Here is a 21,251-nt window from a genome sequence, read left to right as displayed (position 1 = left end):
CAGGGGAGGGGGAGAGGCAAAGGGAGAGAGAGAGAATCCAAGCAGGCTCTGCACTGTCAGCACTGAGCCTGATGCGGGGCTCAAACCCACAAACTGTGAGATCATGACCTGAGCCAGTCAAGAGCTGGATGGACGTTCAACCAACTAAACCACCCAGGAGCCCCTTGTTTTCTTTTAATGATGGATAGATTCAATCAGCCTAGCATTTAAAAATGGAGCAGAGAGGACAACTAAATGCAATACTTGCTTCTTAGATTGAATCATGTACTGAAAGAGAAAAAAAACTGTTAAAAAAGGTGGGGGAGGACATTGAAAAAAAAGGGGGGTGGTGGTACATTGTTGGGACAATGCATAAAATTGAAATACAAACAGGATTAAAGTATTTTGTCAAAATTAAATTTACTGAAAATGAGAATAACGAACATTGTTATTCTTATGAAGTACACAGAATGCCATGAGATCATAAGGTATCTAACTTACTCCTAGATTCAGAGCATGATAGTTCTGGGTGTGGATATACAAAGAGAGCATATGGGACAAATCTTCAATAGGTGAATAAAGATAGATGGTATACAGATGTTTTAGGTACTATTCTTATAATTTTTATGTAAACTTAAAATTATTCCCAAATAAAAAGTTTATTAAACAATTATAATAAAAACAAAAGTTGATAAATATTTCTGGATCATAACCAACGTTCATGTGCCAGGTAGCTAAGATGTGTGTATATATAAAAATCTCATTTAATCCTCAATGAGATAAGTATTACTATGATCATTATCCTGATGTGAAAATGAAGCAAGTAATTTATTTTAGAGCTATCATTTTAACTCATGCAGCCTGATTCTAGAACCCATAATCTTATAATACTGTGTTATCTGTACATAAAAAGAATCACAAATGGGGGCGCCTGACAGGTTCATTCGATAGAAGACATGACTCTTAATCTCAGGATTGTGAGTTCAAGCCCCACACTGGGTTTTTGAAAGGAAGGAAGGAAGGAAGGAAGGAAGGAAGGAAGGAAGGAAGAAAGGAAGGAAGGAAGGAAGAAAATGGAAAAGAAAGGAGGAATTACAAATCAACTCTGTAAAAAGTTTCCCCTTAGTTCAAACAAGAACATTACCTTATATAATCATGCTTTTAAACTCCAACCGTTGTAAAAACGTTTTTTTCTTTCATATGTTAACATTATAACTATTTATTTGTAACTACCTTAACCATAAAAAATATTCTGTGGTTAAAAAAGAGAAAATGGTTGGTGTATAATATGAAAATGTGTCACTTAATCATTTTTCTTGAGCTTTCATCTTTTAGTCAAACCTCTACATGTAACCAAGTTTTGTCTTTCTAAAATCACTAAGATTTCTCTGAATTTCTCAATATTCCTAAAATATTTCTTGGAACACTAAATAACATTACCAGTCCAAAAAACTAAGAAGTTAACTAAGAAGCCCTGATAAAGAATCTGTAACATGCCAAACACAGAAAAGTCAATCAAGAGATAATTATTTTTAAAGAGGTCAACTTCCAACTAAGAATGATACTAGGAATAGGATCTAAAAAGCCCCCAAAAGCAAAAGAAAACTTTACATTACCTCTTCTTTAATTTCTTCTTTTTCTTGGACTGGGGGTTTTGGCTCAGGCTTAACTGGTTCCAAAGGTGGAAGGTAGTTCTTGGTATAGAGACTTTCAAACAGTTTATCCACAAAACCTGAAGTTTCTAAGGAGAAGAAACAGTATTTAAATATTGCACAAACAATAACTGAAGACTGACAACACGCTCCTCGGCAAAGCTGAGGAAAACAGAACACCTTCCACACTGGCAGTGGAATCAAAACTAAGTCTGTCTATACTTTATGAGGGAGATTCCCATATCTGGGTTTTTAAATCCTTTGTACGTTCTTGCTTATGTACAAAATGATGTATATGCAACACTGAGTACAAAATAGTAAAATGCTGGAAAAAGAACAATTTTCATGAATAAGAGACTAGTTAAATAAAGTATGTCACAACCATACAACAGAATACACAGAGCTCTAAAGAGAATGAATATGGATAACATCACATCTCAAAGACACAAACTAAATATTTGTATCTGTTTATATGTGCATAAAAAAACTCTGAAAGGACACAGACAAAAAATGACAAGGTTGTCTACTGGAAGCGGGAAGGGAACAAACGAAAAACAAGAGAGACAGACTTTTCATGATATTTTTCAAGATACATACCCTTAATTGTTGGATTAAATGTACTGTCTATTCAAAAATTTCATTATAAACATTTTAAAATCACTTGGAAAAATAAAGTTTGGTACAAGAATGATATGAAAATATCTTGTTGTGTTTTACTTAAAAGCTACTGTATTTTGTAACTTTTTCAGATTAACTGAATGCGGGAAACAGATGAATTTATTAAAAACTACAGGGTGTATTAAAAATATAGCACACAATCTACTTACACTGTAAGTATACATTTTCTATAAATAGCTATTTCTAAAATGTAAAATGAGTTTTTCTTCAGAAAAGTATGTTTTCAAAAAACTTTATGGTATTAATTTGTGTAGTAAGCATTTTCTGTGATTATATAACTGTTAGGCCTTGTTAACTGTTACACCTAACTTTAAAACAATAAATTGATCAGACCCTTCAAAACTCTTTTTTTTTTTTTTTTTATTTAAAAAAAATTTTTTTTTTCAACGTTTATTTATTTTTGGGACAGAGAGAGACAGAGCATGAATAGGGGAGGGACAGAGAGAGAGGGAGACACAGAATCGGAAACAGGCTCCAGGCTCTGAGCCATCAGCCCAGAGCCTGACACGGGGCTCGAACTCACGGACCGCGAGATCGTGACCTGGCTGAAGTCGGACGCTTAACCAACTGCGCCACCCAGGCGCCCCAACCCTTCAAAACTCTTTATGATCAAGACTCTCTTCATATGCTTCTGTACTTCTTAAAACATTTTTTAAAACATGTATCACTTTTGTAATTTAAAAGACCTATAATACAAGGTGCATAGGTGGCTCAGTCAGTTAAGTGTCCAACTCTTGATTTTGGTTCAGGTCATGATCCCATGGTCCTGGGATCAAGACCCGTGTCAAGCTCTGCAATGAGCGTGGAGTCTGCATGAGTGTGTCTGTCTCTGTCTCTGTCTCTGTCTCTCTCTCTTCCCCCCCCCCCCCCCGCTCCTTCCCCATTTGCATCTTCTCTCTCTCTCTTTCTCTCTCTCTCAAAAAATTGAAAAAATAAAAGACCTATAACCCAATGAAGAACTGTGGGGTGCCTGACTGACTGGCTGTGTCAGAAGAATATGTAGCTCTTGATCTCAAGGTCATGAGTTCCAGCCCCACATTGGGTACAGAGATTTCTTAAATAAACAAACTTACAAAGAAAAAGAGGGTCACCTGGGTGGCTCAGTCAGTTAAGTGCCAACTCTTGAATTCGGCTCAAGTCATGAAATCACAGTTTGTGAGACGGAGATATAGAACCCCGCATCAGGCTCTGTGTCAAGTGCACAGGGTCTGCTTGTGATTCTCTCTCTACCACACTCTCTGCCCCTACCCCGCCCATGCATACACACATGCCTCGCTCTCTGTCTCAAAAAACAAACATCTAAAACATAATTATAGGGGTGCCTGGGTGGCTCAGTTGGTTGGGCGTCCAACTTCAGCTCAGGTCATGACCTCACAGTCCATGAGTTCGAGTCCCATGTCAGGCTCTATGCTGACAGCTCTGCGCCTGGAGCCTGCTTTAGATTCTGTGTCTCACTCTCTCTGCCCCTCTCCCACTAGCACTGTCTCTCTCTCTAAAATAAACTTTAAAAAAATTTTTTTTTAATATTTATAAAAAAGAAACAAAAGCATAGCTAAATACCTAACATAATATTCAAGATAAACTATTGTTTTTTTTTTAAGATTACAAGGGCATATATTCATTTAAAACTACTTTGACATGTAATACAAATATATATATATATATATATATATAAGTTCAGAGCCATGCAGTCCAATACAGAAGCCACGAAACACATGTAGGTGTTTAAATTAATTTAAATCTAAAAATCAGTTCCTAGGGCGCAGAGGTAGCTCAGTACATTAAGCAGCTGACTTCGGCTCAGATCATGTTCTCCCAGTTCATGGGTTTGAGCCCTGCGTCAGGCTCTGTGCTGACAGCTCAGAGCCTAGAGCCTGCTTTAGATTCTGTGTCTCCCTCCCTCTGCCCCTTACCTGCTCACACTCTGTCTCTCTGTCTCAAAAGTAAACATACATACATACATAAATAAAAATTAAAAACATAAAAATCAGTTCCTAAGTCACATTAGCCCCATTTCAAGCGCTCAAAAGCTGCTAGGAGCTACTGAATTAGAAAAGGAAGATATAGACTATACTCATCAGTGTACAAAGTTCTACTAGACCATGCTAGTCTACAAAGACATATACGAAGGTAACTGATTTTATCTCTGGTGGCAAATTTATGGCTATTAATTTTCTTCTCTTTTAAAGAATGTTTTATAAGGGCTCCTGGGTGGCTCAGTTGGTTGGGCATCTAACTCCTGATTTCAGCCCAGGTCATTATCTGACAGTTTGTGGCCTCAAGCCTCTCCTCAGCTCTGCACTGATAGAATGGAGCTTGCTTAAGATTCTCTCTCTCCCTCTCCCTGTCCCTCTCCAGCTCACATGCATGTTCTCTGTCTCTCTCTCTCCCTCTTTCAAGATAAATAAACTTAAAAAAAAAAGTTTTTAGGGGCACCTGAGTGGCTCAGGTGGTTAAGGGTCTGACTTCAGCTGAGGTCATGATCTCACAGTTCGTGGGTTCAAGCCTGTTTCCGATTCTGTCTCCCTCTCTGCTCTTTCCCCATTTGTGCACATGCACTCGCGCTCTCTCTCTCAAAAATAAATATTAAAAAAAAAGTTTTTATGATTCTTCTTGTGTTTTTTAAAAAGTTACTAAAAATCGTTAAAGCTTTTACAACAAATTCTTAAATGTATATTTAAATATACATTTGCCTCTTACCCCAATGTCTTCACTACATTTATTTTTTTTTTACTATTCTCATGGTTCTATGTGTCACATGACTCTTCTAGTTTCATCACATGTAAACTAAGTAAAACAAATGAATACATTTAGAAAATACTCCTTTACAAAAAAAGAAAACAAATACTCACCTGTACTGGGGAGGAATTCTAGAAGTATTATGTTTTTTGTGTATTAAAAAAAAAAAAAGCCTTAAAATCCACTAAAAAAATATGTAATCCTGTTTTCCAAGTGAGAAGCCATATTTACTATCTTTTATTTCTCTGTAGACATTTCAGTTGAAGGTTATCTTCTCACAGCAATAGCTAGATCAACCAACGTATGCATTATCCACATTCCTTTCATCCATTCAACAACATTTACTGAATGCCTTCTATGTGCCAAGCATTATAGGTTCTAAGTCACCACTCTCAACAAAGGGAAAGACAAAAAGTAGGGGGAGGGGAAAAGACACACACACATATAAACATGCAAATAAACATATAACATGACAAAAAGTGACAAGTACAAGGAGAAACAACATGAAGCAAGGCTGGGAAAAGGAAAGGGTGATTAGGGGCGTGAGGTAGAATATACTGCACATAGAACACTCAGGGGAAACATTTGAGGTAACATTTGAGGAGAAACCAGAAACCATAGAGAAGAAACCATTTCAAGCAAGGGTAAAACAAGTTCAAAATCCATGATGTGGGAACATGTTTGCCATACTGAAAAAAAAGGCAAGGGGGTCAAGGTGGCTAGACTGGAACAAGAGAGAGGGAGTGGTAGGAGATGAGGTCAGAGAATAAGCAGGGGAGCACTCTAGGACGCTATGCAGGTCATGGAAAGGACTTTGGTAAGATAGGAAGTTGGAGGCACAAAGTAAAGAGGATCATGCCCATCTCTTCCTGGACAGCAAAAAGCTCCAGCCAAGAGGGAAAAAAACATAGCTTCATAGTCCTAATAAACAGTAAGCATAAATAGTTTCATCATCCTTAAACTGTTATCCCCAACCATCAACTAGATTCTGTCACAAGCCAAAGAGGATCCATTCACCTAAAAAGCAAATGCTCCAATATAGGAAAGAAGCAGAGAAAGAAAGGGGGTAAAAACAGTTCTTCCAAAATACGAGATAAATAATTAACAGGAATCGGTATATTCAAATGTTTAAAGGGCAATGACTGATGTCTTTCCTTCCAAGTTTTTATCTCCAAGATTTTATCAGAAAGTTTTAAATTTACATTCTTAAATATGTGGCTGAAAGGCCACAATAATTACCTTTTTGTAAAAACACGTCAAGTTGATCAGCACAAAAGGCTTTCAATTCTTTCTCAGGTTTGTCCTTCTTGACCAGTGCTACAACATAGTTGGCTAAGGCTGAAGGGTCAGCATCACATCTAGATAGACAAAGAGAAAACAAAAATGTTTTAACTTTTTTTTTAAACAGCAACGTCATTAATGAAGTCACCCCTATTTTGGAAAGCTAAAGGTCAACAACTTTATTTCAAATAAAGTGTGAATAAGTTAAATAAATAAATAAATAAATACTGACTGACTGCAAATAAAGACGATTTTTATAACAAACAGCATACACACAGTGCAAGCAAGATTTTCCTTTTATGCTTATTTTTATAAAATTGTCTATTTTCAATGTTCTATTTATACCCAGAATTTTGGACCAAATCTACATTGATTTGCATCTCTCAATGGAAACAAGGAAAGGATGGCAACCAACCCGAGTTGCAGTGCTGTAGAAGCACTGTTCATATCTTCAGGAACTATCTGTTCCATGTGACCATGAGGAAGAAACAGGGGAAGTGATGGGACACCTTTCCTCATTCCCTATAACCCCAGGCACCAGCATCCAAAAATAGCAATCAATTCCACTGATAATCTTCTCGGTCTCTTGAAGATCTATTTTTTTTTTTTAATGTTTTCTAACATTTATTCATTTTTGAGAAACAGAGAGAACACAGCGTGAGCTGGGGAGGTGCAGAGAGAGAGGGAGACAGAATCCAAAGCAGGCTCCAGGCTCCCAGCTGTCAGCACAGAGCCCGACATGGGGCTGGAACCCACTGACCGCGAGATCATGACCTCAGCGGAAGTCAGATGCTGAACCGACTGAGCCACCCAGGCACCCCAAAAGATCTCTTTAAAAAACGAGAACACAAGAAGGTTGACACCATAAATATTACTGGCAAACACTCTAGCAGCTCTAAGCAAGAAAGAAAAGATCTGGGAGCTAAAACAGAAAGGATAAGAGAAGTAGTAGAAGGGCAGCAGAAAGGATCTTTAGCTACTTCCCTTTTTTGTTTTGTCCTCCAACCCCCCCCCCCCCCCAGTAGTAACTTGTCTTTTGACATTCAAAATCATCTCGTCTGCCAGGGCAGTACATGTTCCCTGAGTTGCCAACATGTAGTACTCTCCAGACCTAACATTTTATCTACACTATAGGAAATCAAAGTTTTTGTGTTGTAAATATATACATATATGGGAAAAAAATATTTTTTAAGTAAATAAAAAAAATTTTACAAAAACAAAAGCCAAGCACTTCCTTCTATTCTATATTTTTAAAGTTCATAATTCAGTAAAATAGAATTTTTTTCACTGCCAATACTGCTGTGGGAAAGGCTATTTCTTTAAACACCCGCACATTTATGCACCAAATCTAAGAGAGCAAGTTTCAATGTCAATTTTACAAAACTCAGAGCTAATAAAAAAATAATTATGGATAAGGGTCAAAGTGCACTGGGAAAGAATATAAGTGTCCACGATGATGAGCTATATATTAATAAAAATATGCAATTTAAAAGAAAGCCAGGATTTTTCTTAAGTAAAAAATGTAAATTACATTTTGGACTATTAATAGACTACCTGGATAAATCCAATTGCTAAATTCTAAAATGGATATACAGATCAAAATCAGAAAAAAAAAGTCTGGGGGCACCTGGGTGTCTCAGTCGGATTAAGCGCCCAACTTCAGTTCAGGTCATGATCTAACAGTCTGTGGGTTCGAGCCCCGTGTTGGGCTCTGTGCTGACAGCTGGGAGCCTGGAGCCTGCTTCGTATTCTATGTCTCCCTCTCTCTGTGCCCCTCCCCTGCTCATGCTCTTTCTCTCAAAAATAAATAAACATTAACAAAAATTAATTAAAAAAAAAAGAAAATGAAAACACTAATTTGGAAAGTCATATGCACCCCTATGTTCATCATGGCATAATTTACAACAGCTAAGAAGATATAGAAGCAACCTAAATGTCCATTGTCAGAAGAATGGATAAAGAAGATAAAGATGACGTCATATACATACAATGTATTATCACTCAGCCATAAAAAAAAAAAAGAATAAAATCTTGCCATTTGCCAACAACATGGATGGGCCTAGAAAGTGTATGTTGAGGGCAGTAAGTCAGAGGAAGACAAACACAGTAAGATTTCACTTACATGTGGAATCTAAAACATAAAACAAAGCAGAAACAGACTCACAGATACAGGAAACAAATTGATGGTTGTCAGAGAGAAGGGCAGTTGGAGGGGACGGGTGAAATAGGTGAAGGGGATTAAGAGTTGTAATCTTTCAGTTTTAAATAAATAAGACATAGGGGATATAATGTATAGCATAGGGAATATAGTCAATAACATTTTAATAACTTTGTATGGTGACAGATTGTAACTCGACTGATTGTGGTGAGCACGTCATAATGTATAAATCAGATCACTATATTGTATACCTAGAAGTAATATAACATTGTATGTCAATTACCCAACCTAAAAAACAGCAATAATAAATAAATAATAAAATGAATATATAGCATTTGCACCTTCAAAAATGTTACACAGACCATGCTCACCTTGGCTAATCCATAAACACTTCACTCCTGAGAATAGTAAGGTAAGGTATTTGATCAATCAGTTCTAAACAACATTCAAATGGAGGGGAGAGGATTAAAAAAATATATCACATCTCTACCTTGACTTAGAAAGTTCAGATCGTGGATAAGGAAGATATTCTAAACATAGAAAAGACAAGAATTTTTAAAAATACGTACAAATGGTAGAAAGAGGCAATGTTGTTTTTTCTCCTGTTATAAGAAGCTTTAAGGAGTCTCATAACCTAACAGGTAGAAAGTTGGTAAGGATATGCCATTTCTAGTGAGAAGCAGGCAAAACATTCACATTACTGAAGAGGAGTTAAACGAACCCGTATTTCTTTTTAGGTTTACTTATTTTGAGAGAGAGTGAGATGGGAGGAGGGGTGGAAAGAGAGGGAGAGAGAATCAACCCCAAGCAAGCTCTGCACCGTCAGCGCCAAGCCCCATTCAGGGCTCCAACTCGCAAATGGTTGAGATCATGACATGAGCCAAAATCAAGAGGTGGACACTTAACCAACTAAGCCACCCAGGTTCCCCAATCCCACATATCTTATACATGTATTTAGTATACAGACTCAAAAAACAACTGCGGAGTTAGGTTGCTTCTGATAAAACACATGATGAGAGGATGATGTGAAAACACAAGATGAATAATTACAAGAAGGTAAAAGATCAGGAAAAAACTAGACACCAAGAGAATGATCACAGATTTTAAGTATTTGTGCAACATGAGTAAACAACTGATTGTTAAGAACTGAGAGTTAGAATTCTGTACCCAATTCAAAAGCATGTTTACAACCAAAGGAATGGGACCATTTAAATTGAACAGCTCCTAATATGTACCCATCAAGTACTATGACGGAAATTACCAGTCTGAAATAATCAAGTCACACGAAGTGAATGGTGAAACTTAAATACACCGGAGAGTTTTATGCTGTAATTTTCTGTACCTTTATGACTGTTCTTATATAGTCTTTTATCACTTCTTACTATATAATCTTTAGAAGTTAACAAATACAATACTGTAGTAGCTTTGACACCAACAAGACTTCCAAAAGCGTGTCCCAAAAATCGGGGCATGACTAAGATTCTTGGTAATTTATGAGACAAATGCAGGACGACTTCTTATTCTCTTATTCCAGAGTATTTTAAATCTTTTAGCTATTTATTTGTAACCAAAGCTTATGGAAACCAATTTCTCCTTAACTATAGGGACAAGCATGTTTGAGAATAAAAAAGATTTTAAAATCTTGGATCCATGGCTGTGTAAGTACACACATTTCTAGACAGAAAGAGGCTTCTATTGTAAGAAAGATTAGAAAACATAATGATACCCATCTGAATTACTATTCTACTATAGTCTTTAAAAGGCCTTAACAGCACAATGAATTAGTATTCATTTTATAGATATCTAAATTTGTAAATATGTAAAGACAAATTAAGGAATCCACCTAAGATCAGGCAGAAAGCATACTTGTGGAAGTAAAACTCAGTTGCAATTCCAGGGAGTAAAATTATTTTATAGCATATTTTATAGCATATGCTTTCCTACTGTAAATCTGCATGACAAATTAATGTATCTGAAGTCTCGACCAATAGTTACCTTCCAGTTAAAATCAAGAACAAAATAAATTTCCTTAAGTCTAATGGAAATTAGAAACATGAGGACTCCTTAAAATTTACATCTTGCATAATAATATTCTAAGAACATGTTTCAATTATCTTTTATTTTAAAAAATCAACTATAATGAATTTTCATCAGGGGAAGTTAACAGAAATACTGCCCTAAAAATATCTGTAAAATCCTCAAATTTGTCCTTTCCTCCTTAATGAAATCTCCACTACAGGTTTATGACCCATCTGCTTTGGTGGCATATCAGCTTTACAGATCTCAGACATATGTCCAATCTCAAGACCAAAAAATAAAGGTCTTTGCTTGCCTTAGGCCCTAGCCAAGAAACACTACTTAAAAGTTAGAGAAGTCTAATTTTTTTTTTTTAAGGAAAAAACCAACACTATTTAAACCTTTTCCACTTTCAGAAAAATCTACATGTTCCTGAATAAGAAGGGCCCAAGTTTAAGTTATACCTTAGTGTGATATTTGTTTCAGAAGTGAGACAATGAATACGTTACTGAGCCATAGAAGAAAGAACCTCCTGATCTTAATGTGTATCAACAGCCATTAAAAATATTCATATTCTCTGACTAGTAGTTGTAGTTATGAGAAATTAGCCTCAGGAAATAAAGCCAAACATAGAGAACACTATACCTAATTAGTGCTAAATATATATATATATATATATATATATATAAATATAAATATACACATGATATAAAAACAGCATTATTTTTAACACAAAGTCAAGATACCCATTCTTATTGTTGTTTATTTTTATTTTTATTTATTATGTATGTTTATATAAATAATATACATTTATTATTGTTTATTTTTCAGAGGAAGAGAGCGAGTGAGTGCGCTTGCGAGAGCACAGGAGGGGCAGAGAGGGGTACAGAGAATCCAAAGCAGCCTCCTTGCTGACAGCAGAAAGTCTGATGAGGGACTCAAAATCAAGAACGGTGAGATCATGACCTGAGCCAAAGTTGGATGTTCAATGGACTGAGCCACCCAGGTACCCACCCATTCTTATTGTAAATGTTTATGAAACATAAGGGATCCAAAGTGATATAAAAATACACAGATATGAAAAACATTTCTGATGTAAGGTAAAATGGAGAAATCAAGATAAGAAATTTTACATTTGGGGGCACCTGGGTGGCCCAGTTGGTTCAGCACCCAACTCTTGGTTTTGGCTCAGGTCACAGAGCCTGCTTGGGATTCCGTCTCCCTCTCTCTCACTGCCCTCCCCCTGCTCGCTCTCTATCTCAAAAATAAATAAGTAAACATTGATGTTTATGTTTACTTTTGAGAGAGAGAGCACAAACGGGGGAGGGCAGAGACTGAAGGAGACAGAAGCAGGCTCCAGGCTCTACGTTGTCAGCACAGAGCCCAATGTGGGGCTCAAATCCACGAACTGTGAGATCGTGACCTGAGCTGAAGTTGCACCCTTAACCAAATGAGCCACCCATGTCCTCCAATAAGTAAACATTAGGTTTTTTTTTAATTTTACATTTGATTCTTATTATAGCTACATGAAGTTCAAACACACAAGAGAAACTAGAAATTAATACACACAATTTTATTTTTTCTTTCTATATTTTCTATAATATAATAATGCTTTTATTTTTACTTTGCAAGAAAAAAAAAACTAAATAAAACACCAAAATGTCTGATCCTGAGATCTGTGTTCAGATTATTCCGTTGATAAAACAACACTGGAAAAACAAGTAAAGGGGGCACCCGGTTGGCTCAGTTGGTGAAGCGTGCGACTCTCGATCTCAGGGTTGTCAAATTCGAGCCTCATGTTGGGTGTAGAGATTACTTCAAAATATAATGTTAGGGGTGCCTGGGTGGCTCCATCAGTTGAGTGTCCCAACTCTTGTTTTTGGCTCAGGTCATAATCTCACACTATGGTCCTAAGATCGAGCCCAAGTGGGGCTCTGCACTGGTCATGGAGCCTACTTGGGATTCCCTCTCACTCTCCCTCTGCCCCTCCCCAGCTTGTACACACACTCTTCTCTCTCAAAATAAATGAATATTTAAAAATAAAATAAAATAAAATCTGAGGCACCTGGCTGGCTCAGTTAGTTAAGCATCCAACTCTTGATTTCAGCTCAGGTCATAATCTCTGTCATGAGTTCAGGCCCTGCCTCTGAGTCCAGGCTAGGCAAGGAGACTGAGCTTGCTTGGGATTCTCTCTCTCTCTCTCTGCCCCCTCCCTTATCTCTTTTTATTAAAGAAGAAGAAGAAGAAGAAGAAGAAGAAGAAGAAGAAGAAGAAGAAGAAAAGAAAAGGAAGTAAAACTTGAACTGACTTTATTAAAAGAGTTAATGTGGGGCGCCTGGGTGGCTCAGTTGGTTAAGCGTCCAACTTCAGCTCAGGTCATGATCTCATGGTTTGTGAGTTTAAGTCCCACGTCGGGCTCTGTGCTGACAGCTCAGAGCCTACAGCTTGCTCCGAAATCCGTGTGTCGCTCCCTCTCTCTCTGCCCTCCCCCTGCTCCTGCTCTGTCTCTCTCTCTCTCTCAAAAATAAACATTAAAAAAAAAAATTTTTTTTAAAGAGTTAATATGAATAACATTAAGTTGTTATTACACAACTGTTATAACACATATTAAAAAGAAATAATGGCACTTCTACTTCTTTTCGAATGAAAGCTTTCATCTTCCCCTTAATTAATTAGAGGCTTTCATGAATGGAAGAAAATATCTAGATTTACCTTGGAGAAAAAAAATATATATATACCTGTCAGCTGCAAACACTGTTTTGATATTCAGACTATGGCTTACAAATCAATAGTCACCAGCTAAGTATACCCTAAAAATTAGGCTATTAAAAAAATATGGGGCACCTGGGTGGCTCAGTCAGTCAAGCGTCTGACTTTGGCTGAGGTCATGATCTTGGAGTCCCTGAGTTCCAGTCCCGCATTGGACTCTGTGCTGACAGATTGGAGCCTGGAGCCTGCTTCAGATTTTGTCTCTCTCTCTCCTTGCCCCTCCCCTCCACATGCACATTCTCTCTCTCTCTCAAAAAATAATAAACATTAAAAAAAATTTTTTTAAATAGTACTTTTCAAAATTGTCAACCAATGTGTACATATACATATAAAGACACTGATTCATTTAAACATTTACTGAATGTTTACTAAGTACCAAGCATCTTGCTTGGTAATGGAATTAGTCTAATCTAAGAAAGACAGACCTTGCCTTGCAGTCTAGTGGCCAAGGGCTGAAAATGAAAACAAATAATTACAGTACAAAATAACAAATGGTTAAAAAACAGATTCACAACAAAGTAAGCAATAACCCTATCAGAGGATGAGACAAGACAGTGATAGGAAACAGAGGGCTATAAGAGCAACTTCTGGCTTCTAGCCTATAGCAATTGGGCCAAGAAAAAAGTCAGACATATTTAGGAGGCAAACCAAAGGACATAAGAACAAGTATGTCCTTAAACTTAGTGTATTTGCCAAGGGGTGCCTGGGTGGCTCAGCTGGTTAAGCGTCTGGCTTCAGCTCAGGTCATGATCTTGTGGGTCGTAGGTTCGAGCCCCATGTCGGGCTCTGTACTGACAGCTCAGAGCCTGGAGCCTGCTTCGGAGTCTGTGTCTTTCCCTCTATCTCTGTCCCTCCCCTACTCGTGCTCTCGTTCTCTCTCTCTCAAAAATAAATAAACACTCAAAAATTTTTTGTAGGGTGCCTGGGTGGCTCAGTTGGTTAAGTGTCCAGCTTTGTTCAGGTCATGGTCTCATGGTCCATGACTTCAAGCCTCGCGTCAGGTTCTGTGATGACAGCTTGGAGCCTAGAGCCTGTTTCAGAATCTGTATCACCCTCTCTCTCTCTGCCCCTCCCCTGCTCATGCTCTGCCTCTCTCTCAAAAATAAATAAAAACATTAAAAAAAATTGGGGGGGGGGAGGCGGAAACTTGCCAAGAAGTCTTCTGCTCAAAATAAGTCCTTTTCTGTGAAACAGTTAAGGGTCAGTCTCCTTAAACGAGTCCAACGACAGCACTTTAGAGGCAGAATAATTCCTTGAGGCCACTAAGCACATTATCAGAACTTCTCAATCTTTTAAGAACATACCTTCAAAATACTCATTTCACCCTAGTAGTTTATTTATGTAAGAGGTCAGGTGTCATAGCTACTAGGTGATGATTTTTCCTCCTATTTGAGCAGCTGAAGACATTACTAATCAGAACTTAATGTGATAAGGATTGCAAATCTATGGTGGCATGTAAAACTCTAGAGTTCAAAGTATACTCCCTCCTTGAACACTGAACCAATACAGTGATCTATGAAGCTTACTGCTGCCTTTTCCATCATACTCCAAGATGACAACATATTCAATCTCCTAGTGCACTAAAAAAGATGTTGCTATGGGCTGAAGTCACAGAAGCTACACATCAAAGCCACGGCTTTCACCAATTCCCGGTCCTACCTACAGGTCCGCAGTGAGACTCTAGCTGCTGTCTAGTAAGTAGCAGTAATGCTTAACAATATTAAGTAAAATATTTTTGCAAAAAGAGTTTAACATATTTTAACATTTCAAAAACCACAAAATTACATTTATATTTAATGATTCTAACGTACACAGGCAATTTTTATAGTCTACACATTAATATTCATACCATATTTGAAAGATAGGTAGATGGCTAATATTATTAACTGTTTAGAGAAAATTTAAAGAATTTCTCCAAAGTCATACAGTAAATCAGAGATAGATACAGAACTAGAAACTAAATGCCCTGATTCACATAATGGTGTTTACTACAATAGATAGATGCAACTGTACAAAAAAGTATTACAAACCCCATCACTCATTTTAAAACATATACCAAGCAGGGCGCCTGGATGGCTCAGTCAGTTAAGCGTCCAACTTCGGCTCAGGTCATGATCTCACAGTTCATGAGTTCGAGCACCATTATTAGGCTCTGTGCTAACAGCTCAAAGCCTGGAGGCTGCTTCAGATTCTGTCTCTCCCTCTCTCTCTCTGCCCCTCCCCTGCTCTCACTGTCTCTCTTTCTCAAAACAGACATTGGGAAAAAAAGTTTTAAACATATACCAAGGGGACTCCTGGGTGGCTCAGATGGTTAAGCATCTGACTCTTGGTTTTGGCTCAGGTGATGATCTCACAGGTTTGTGAGTTCGAGCCCCACATCAGGCTCCACACTGAGCCTGCTTGGGATATTCTCTCTCACAATAAGTAAGTAAACTTTAAAAAATAAAAATAAAGAAAAAAATAAAACACATACCAAGACAGATTTTTATAGTAAGCTAAACAAACAGCTTTGAATTATGTTTATATATATATATATATATATATATATATATATTATATATAATGTAAATAACTTAAAACACTTAAAGACTTTTAGGGGAGGTGTCTGGGTGGCTAAGTCAGTTGAGTGTCCAACTCTTGATTTCCGCTCAGGTCTTGATCCCAGGGTTGTGGGATGGAGCCCTACATTTGGCTCCCTACTGAGCATGGAGCCTGCTTAATATTCTCTCTCTCCCTGGCTTGTACTCTTTCTCTCAAATAAAAATAAATACATAAAGACATTTTCAGGTAGAAATGCATGTTTGCTATTAAAAAATGCTTGCCTGGGGGTACCCAGATGGCTCGGTGGATTGAGTGTCTGACTCTTGATTTGAGTTCATGAGTTCAAGCCCTGAGTGGGGGCTCTGCGCTGGCAACGTGGAGATTGCTTGGGATTTTCTCTCTTCCCCTCTCTCTGCCCCTCCCCCACTTGCTCTCTACCTATCTCTGAAAATAAATAAATATATTTTTTAATTTTTTTAATGTTTATTTATTCTTTAGAGACATAGAGACAGAGTACTAGCAGGACAGAGACAGAGACAAAGGGAGACACAATCCGAAGCAGGCTCCAGGCTCTGAGCATGGGACTTGAAAACCAAGATCATGACCTGAACCCAAGTAGAACACTTAACTGACTGAAACACCCAGGCACCCCAAAAAATAAATATTTTCTTAAAAAGAAAAATGCTTGCCTGAACTTTTTTTTTATGTATTTATTTTTGAGAGAGCACTAGCACAAGCAGGGGAAAGGCAGAGACAGAGAGAGGGAGAGAGAGAATCCCAAGCAAAGCAAAGCTCTACTGCCTGAACTTTTTCTAAACTTGTAACTTCATCAGTTTTTAATTTATCCCTTGGATTTTAGTTAGACTTTACTCTTAAAGGGCCCACCTACTGAAAATGAGACGTTATTTCTAATAGAAACCATGACATCTCCCAATTGTACATAATCCCTACATAGTCTCTCTGACTGACATCTAGGATATTTTGAAAGTGAGCAAAGATAAAGACCTTAAACAAGGGGCGCCTGGGTGTCTCAATCAGTTGAATGTTCAACTCTTGATTTCAGCTCAGTTAAGGAGTTTCTGCTATTGAGCCCCGCGTCCAGCTCTGTGCTGACAGCAAGGAGCCTGCTTGAGATTCTCTCTCTCCCCACCCCCACCTCCAGATCGTGCTCTCTCTCAAAATAAATAAATAAACTTAGAAAAAAAAAAAAAAAAGATCTCAAACAAGACTTGTGAATTCAGTCTGTTCATGTAGCAGTAGGAAAAGAGATATAAATTTCTTGACTGAGATGGTTTCACTCCCTTGACTGCACTGCCAGTGAAAATGGTACTAGGTTTTCCAACCCAGTTAAGGAGTCATTTCTTCCAGGCACTGTCCTTTTGTCTTTCCTCTAGTAAAAGTAATTGACATGGGGCACCTGGGTGGCTCAGTCGGTTAAGCGTCCAACTTCGGCTCACGTCATGATCTGGGCTAATAGCTCAGAGCCTGGAGCCTGGTTCAGATTCTGTGTCTCCCCCTCTCTCTGCCCCTCCCATGCTCATGCTCTGTCTCTGTCTCTCAATAATAAGTAAACGTTAAAAAATAATTTTTTAAAGTAAAAGATAGGTCCCCAATCTACAAAAGAAGTGGAAGGTAACAGATAAGCTCTAGTATATGATATTTCTAATTTGTCTATAAGAAATAATTAAATGTAAAATGCCTTGGTTTAGAAATACCCCATTACATGCAACACAACATACTTAAAAGCCCCTAAAAATTAAAATCTTTTATAAATTTACTTAACCATAAACTAAGCTAAGAAAACACAATAGAAGATCATGTGCATGGACACAGTAGGATTCCAACATATCCACTTCAACTCCATTATCTGAAACCCTAACAACTGCTCTGAAACGCTAGGTCATAACAACATGCCAATCTGCCATGAAAATTTTCTACAATCTGTAATACGCAAAAAGTAAATTACCAAATACAACCCATTTTAGCATCTCATTTATTATATTTTAGGATGTCTAAAAAAAAAATCCCATGACAACTAATGAAAATACATATATCTGCATTTATTCCTTTCCTTTTTGCATTTGCTGTCTCTTATTAACGCTTCCATCTGAAACCATACTTCTATGAGTTAAACATTAGTATTTTTTAATTTGTACTTCTAGGAAAGCCTGAGTAGTGATTTTGGCTCTTTTTAGCCCCAAAAAAGTAACAATTTTTTAATAATTAAAAAAGCATTTTGGGTGTTTTCAGTTGAACATGTAAGTAAAAACAAATGGGGAAACTAATCACTTTCAAAGATAATTTTTACCCATAAAAATTACAGAATACCTATAAACTTATTAGTATAAAAAGCCAAGGGAAAAAACACGATTACGTTTAAGTTTGTACCCAAACTAAATTTTCACATTAAAGAAGAAACAAAAACAAAAACAGGGGTGCCTGGGTGCCTCAGTCGGTTAAGTGTTCGACTTCAGCTCAGGTCATGATCTAACGGTCCGTGAGTTCAAGCCCCTTGTCGGACTCTGTGAGGTCCGTTCACAGCCTAGAGCCTGCTTCAGATTCTGTGTCTCCCTCTCTCTCTGCCCCTCCCCCGCTCACTCTCTGTCTCTCAAAAAATGAATAAAGGTTAAAAAAAAAATTGTTTAAAACAAAAACAAAAACCACTACCCAGAATAAAACATTTTAGGGAGGACTAAAAAAAAAAGGCAATTAACATTAAAGTAACATTAAAACTAGTCACCTTCTACCAAAGACATATACATGTAATTCTTATAGAATCTCTACCTACAAACAAAATCAGAGCCTATATGAGCCAAAACTGTCACACACGCACACAAGGTTTTTTTTTTTTTGATGTCAAATAACATGAAGGTAAACAATTTTTTAAACATGATCTTTTTTTCAGCCTTTTCCATATATGGTCAATTTCACTAAAGCTATTTCATTTATGTTCTACCTTCATCACAATACATCTCCATCTCTGTGCTCCCAAACTTTACTGCAGAAAAAGCAGACTCAAGACACCCATACTCTTCTACAAAACTTTCAAGTAGATCAACACTAATATAAAACCCAGAAGCCCTTAGTGTGTACTTTCATTCACACCTGTACTCTCACATACTCCTCATCCTCAGAATGTAAAAAGCATGTCAGACACCAAAATTCTAATGCTGCCTCCTTCGCCCATCCTACCTTCATAAGGCTGACACAGTGGACTAAAGATGACTCTCTTCTTAGGTGTTCACATCCAAGAAATCAAAGTAGCAAAACAACAACAAAGTTATTTAACAAGATTTCTCAGGAGGACCAGGACATAAACTGGGAAGTAGCTGTCTCCCAACAGCCCCAGCTTTACCACACCTCCACGCCTTCCAAACTACCTCTTATTTACACTTCTGAAAAACTCAATGTTTCCACTAAAATGGTCTAATCTAATGAATCCTATATAGCCTGCCCATCTCTTCCTCTACCCCTTTTCTTTCACCAGCAAGTCCTCACCTCTAACAGGAGAATAAGCACTAGAAATTAGGAGGGGGCAGGAAATGATCCATCCCTTCCCTTCTCTTTCCAAGCCTTCTTTCCCAAGAGAGTTGGATATCATCTCTCTCCAACTCTCCCTTCAGCATTCCTTCTCTTCCCTCTCTGGGATGTTTCAGAAACTACCTATATCCCATTATCTCAAATAAACTCACCACAATCCTAAGCTCTTAAAATGGTTACAAAACAAAACAAAAAGCTGGTACCTCTGCTCTCTCTCTCAAGTGTCCCAGTAATTCCATAACTAATACTACCCAAATATTTTTCAAAAACAAGCCCTTCTTATTCTTCAGCCCGTCAACAATAATCCTACACCCCAATATCCTCAGTTGCCCTCACAATCCTTCAACAATATTTACAAAACTCGTAGTCTTTCTTCTACCCCTTTTATTGCTCCTATGGCTGTACCTAAAAATCCCTACATGTTGCAGGTATACCCCCTTTCAACTACTCCAATAATATTAAATACCAGGGTAGCCCTTTCAACCCTCAAACTTTAAAATCTCAGTATTTTCTAACCCTTAATGGTATTTAAAAGTTATTAGTTCTCCTAGTACTAACAACTCCCAGATAATATTTTAAAATCCCTTCATATCCTTGTTATCCTATTTAACAGCTTTCCAGTAATTCCCAAAAACACTTGAATGCTCACATATCCCTTTCAACTACCTCATGTTTCTCAAATCCTTCAAAATTCTTGAACCCTTAGAGCTCATCAATAATCGCTATAAAACCCTCAGTATCCCTACTCTTCCTTTCTGTCTTCATGTTTTTAAAAGGCCCTCGATACTCTGCTTCTGGATCTTTTAGCCTCGTACTAATATTGTTAATAAAGCCCTCGACATGCTGCTACACCCTTAATATTCACATTCAAAAATCCCTCGATAGCCTTGCGATCTACCGCTGTTCTCAAAGAGTAAAATTTTAAATTCCCTCACTATTCCTGCTACCCCTTCCAACACCCCAATATTTATATTTAAAAAGCCCTCGCTGTCCTTGCCGCCCCCCACCCCCACCCTCCGGTCGCACAGCCACACCGCCTCTACGCCCCTGCCTCTCGCCGCCCCCCCCCGCCACCGCCCCCCCCCCACAATGGTGATAGTACTACAGAGAAGACGTCGCCGGGACCTCCGGACCGCGGCCCCTCCGCTCCGCCCTCCCCCACGCCGCCTCCCCTCCCCCCACGCCCCCGCGGGCCCCCAACGCCCACGTTCGCCGGCCCTGGCCCAGCCTGGCTCACTCACATCGGCTCCAGTAACTTGGCCAGCCAGGACTTGAGGGCATCCACATCCTCTATGAGCATGGTGCAGGGAAGGCGGGCTCGGCCGCCGGTCTTGTTCAGGCCTGCCGCGGGTCTCCCCTCGCCGCTTCCTCACCCTCTCTTCACAGCTCCCGGTGCCCCAGCCCACCGGGCATCTTAGGAGACTTCAACCTACTCCCCCGGCCGGGGCCTAACAGGAACTAACCCAAGAGCCCTCACTCAACCTAGCATGACGGCTCAGGAGGGCAGGAGATAGCGTCAAGTGGCGGGCGCAAGAACCAATAGAAATAAGAGGGCCGTGCGCGCAGAGCCAATGAAAAAGCTCGCTCGCCCCGCCGGCAGGCCGTACCCAGCTAAGGAGGAGGGATATAGCAAGGTAGGTGGAGAGCTTACGTGAACTCCTGGTGCAAGATGGTATCTTGGAGAAGGTGCTGTGAGTCTTAAAGGGGCCGCGGCGCCTTTTTGACCACGCCGTCGCCCGCCGCGCAATACCGGTGTCTGCTACTGGGAGTGCCTGGGGGAACCCGGCAAGCCCCTCAGCCTGGTTCCTTCCTCTCGTTTTTTCCTGGAAACACACTTGTGTCCCGAAATGACTCAGCTGTAGTAAATCTGCAACACAACGTGCAATACGTTCACGTTC

General features: G+C 38.6%; 1 protein-coding gene across 4 annotated transcripts in view; it reads right to left on the bottom strand.

Annotated features, from left to right (window-relative positions):
• RBM27 (RNA binding motif protein 27) overlaps nucleotides 1–20,810 on the bottom strand; it is a 72,691-nt gene extending 51,881 nt beyond the window's left edge. For 2 of the 4 annotated variants that reach the window (XM_047864765.1, XM_047864767.1), the window contains exons 1-3: nucleotides 20,595–20,810; nucleotides 6,288–6,406; nucleotides 1,596–1,720 (exon numbers count right to left, since the gene is read on the bottom strand). In XM_047864765.1, coding sequence (XP_047720721.1) covers nucleotides 1,596–1,720; nucleotides 6,288–6,406; nucleotides 20,595–20,653 — 303 coding nt within the window. In that variant the 5' untranslated portion in view covers nucleotides 20,654–20,810. The remainder of the gene's footprint in view (nucleotides 1–1,595; nucleotides 1,721–6,287; nucleotides 6,407–20,594) is intronic. The other 2 variants (XM_047864762.1, XM_047864766.1) reach the window with 1 other exon arrangement.
• Nucleotides 20,811–21,251: the final 441 nt, after the last annotated feature.

Source organism: Prionailurus viverrinus, chromosome A1, assembly GCF_022837055.1.
Source record: "Prionailurus viverrinus isolate Anna chromosome A1, UM_Priviv_1.0, whole genome shotgun sequence".
In the NCBI taxonomy this organism is placed as follows: domain Eukaryota; kingdom Metazoa; phylum Chordata; class Mammalia; order Carnivora; family Felidae; genus Prionailurus; species Prionailurus viverrinus.
Note: the sequence above shows the minus strand (reverse complement) of the source record. Positions and strands in the feature narration are given on the sequence as shown.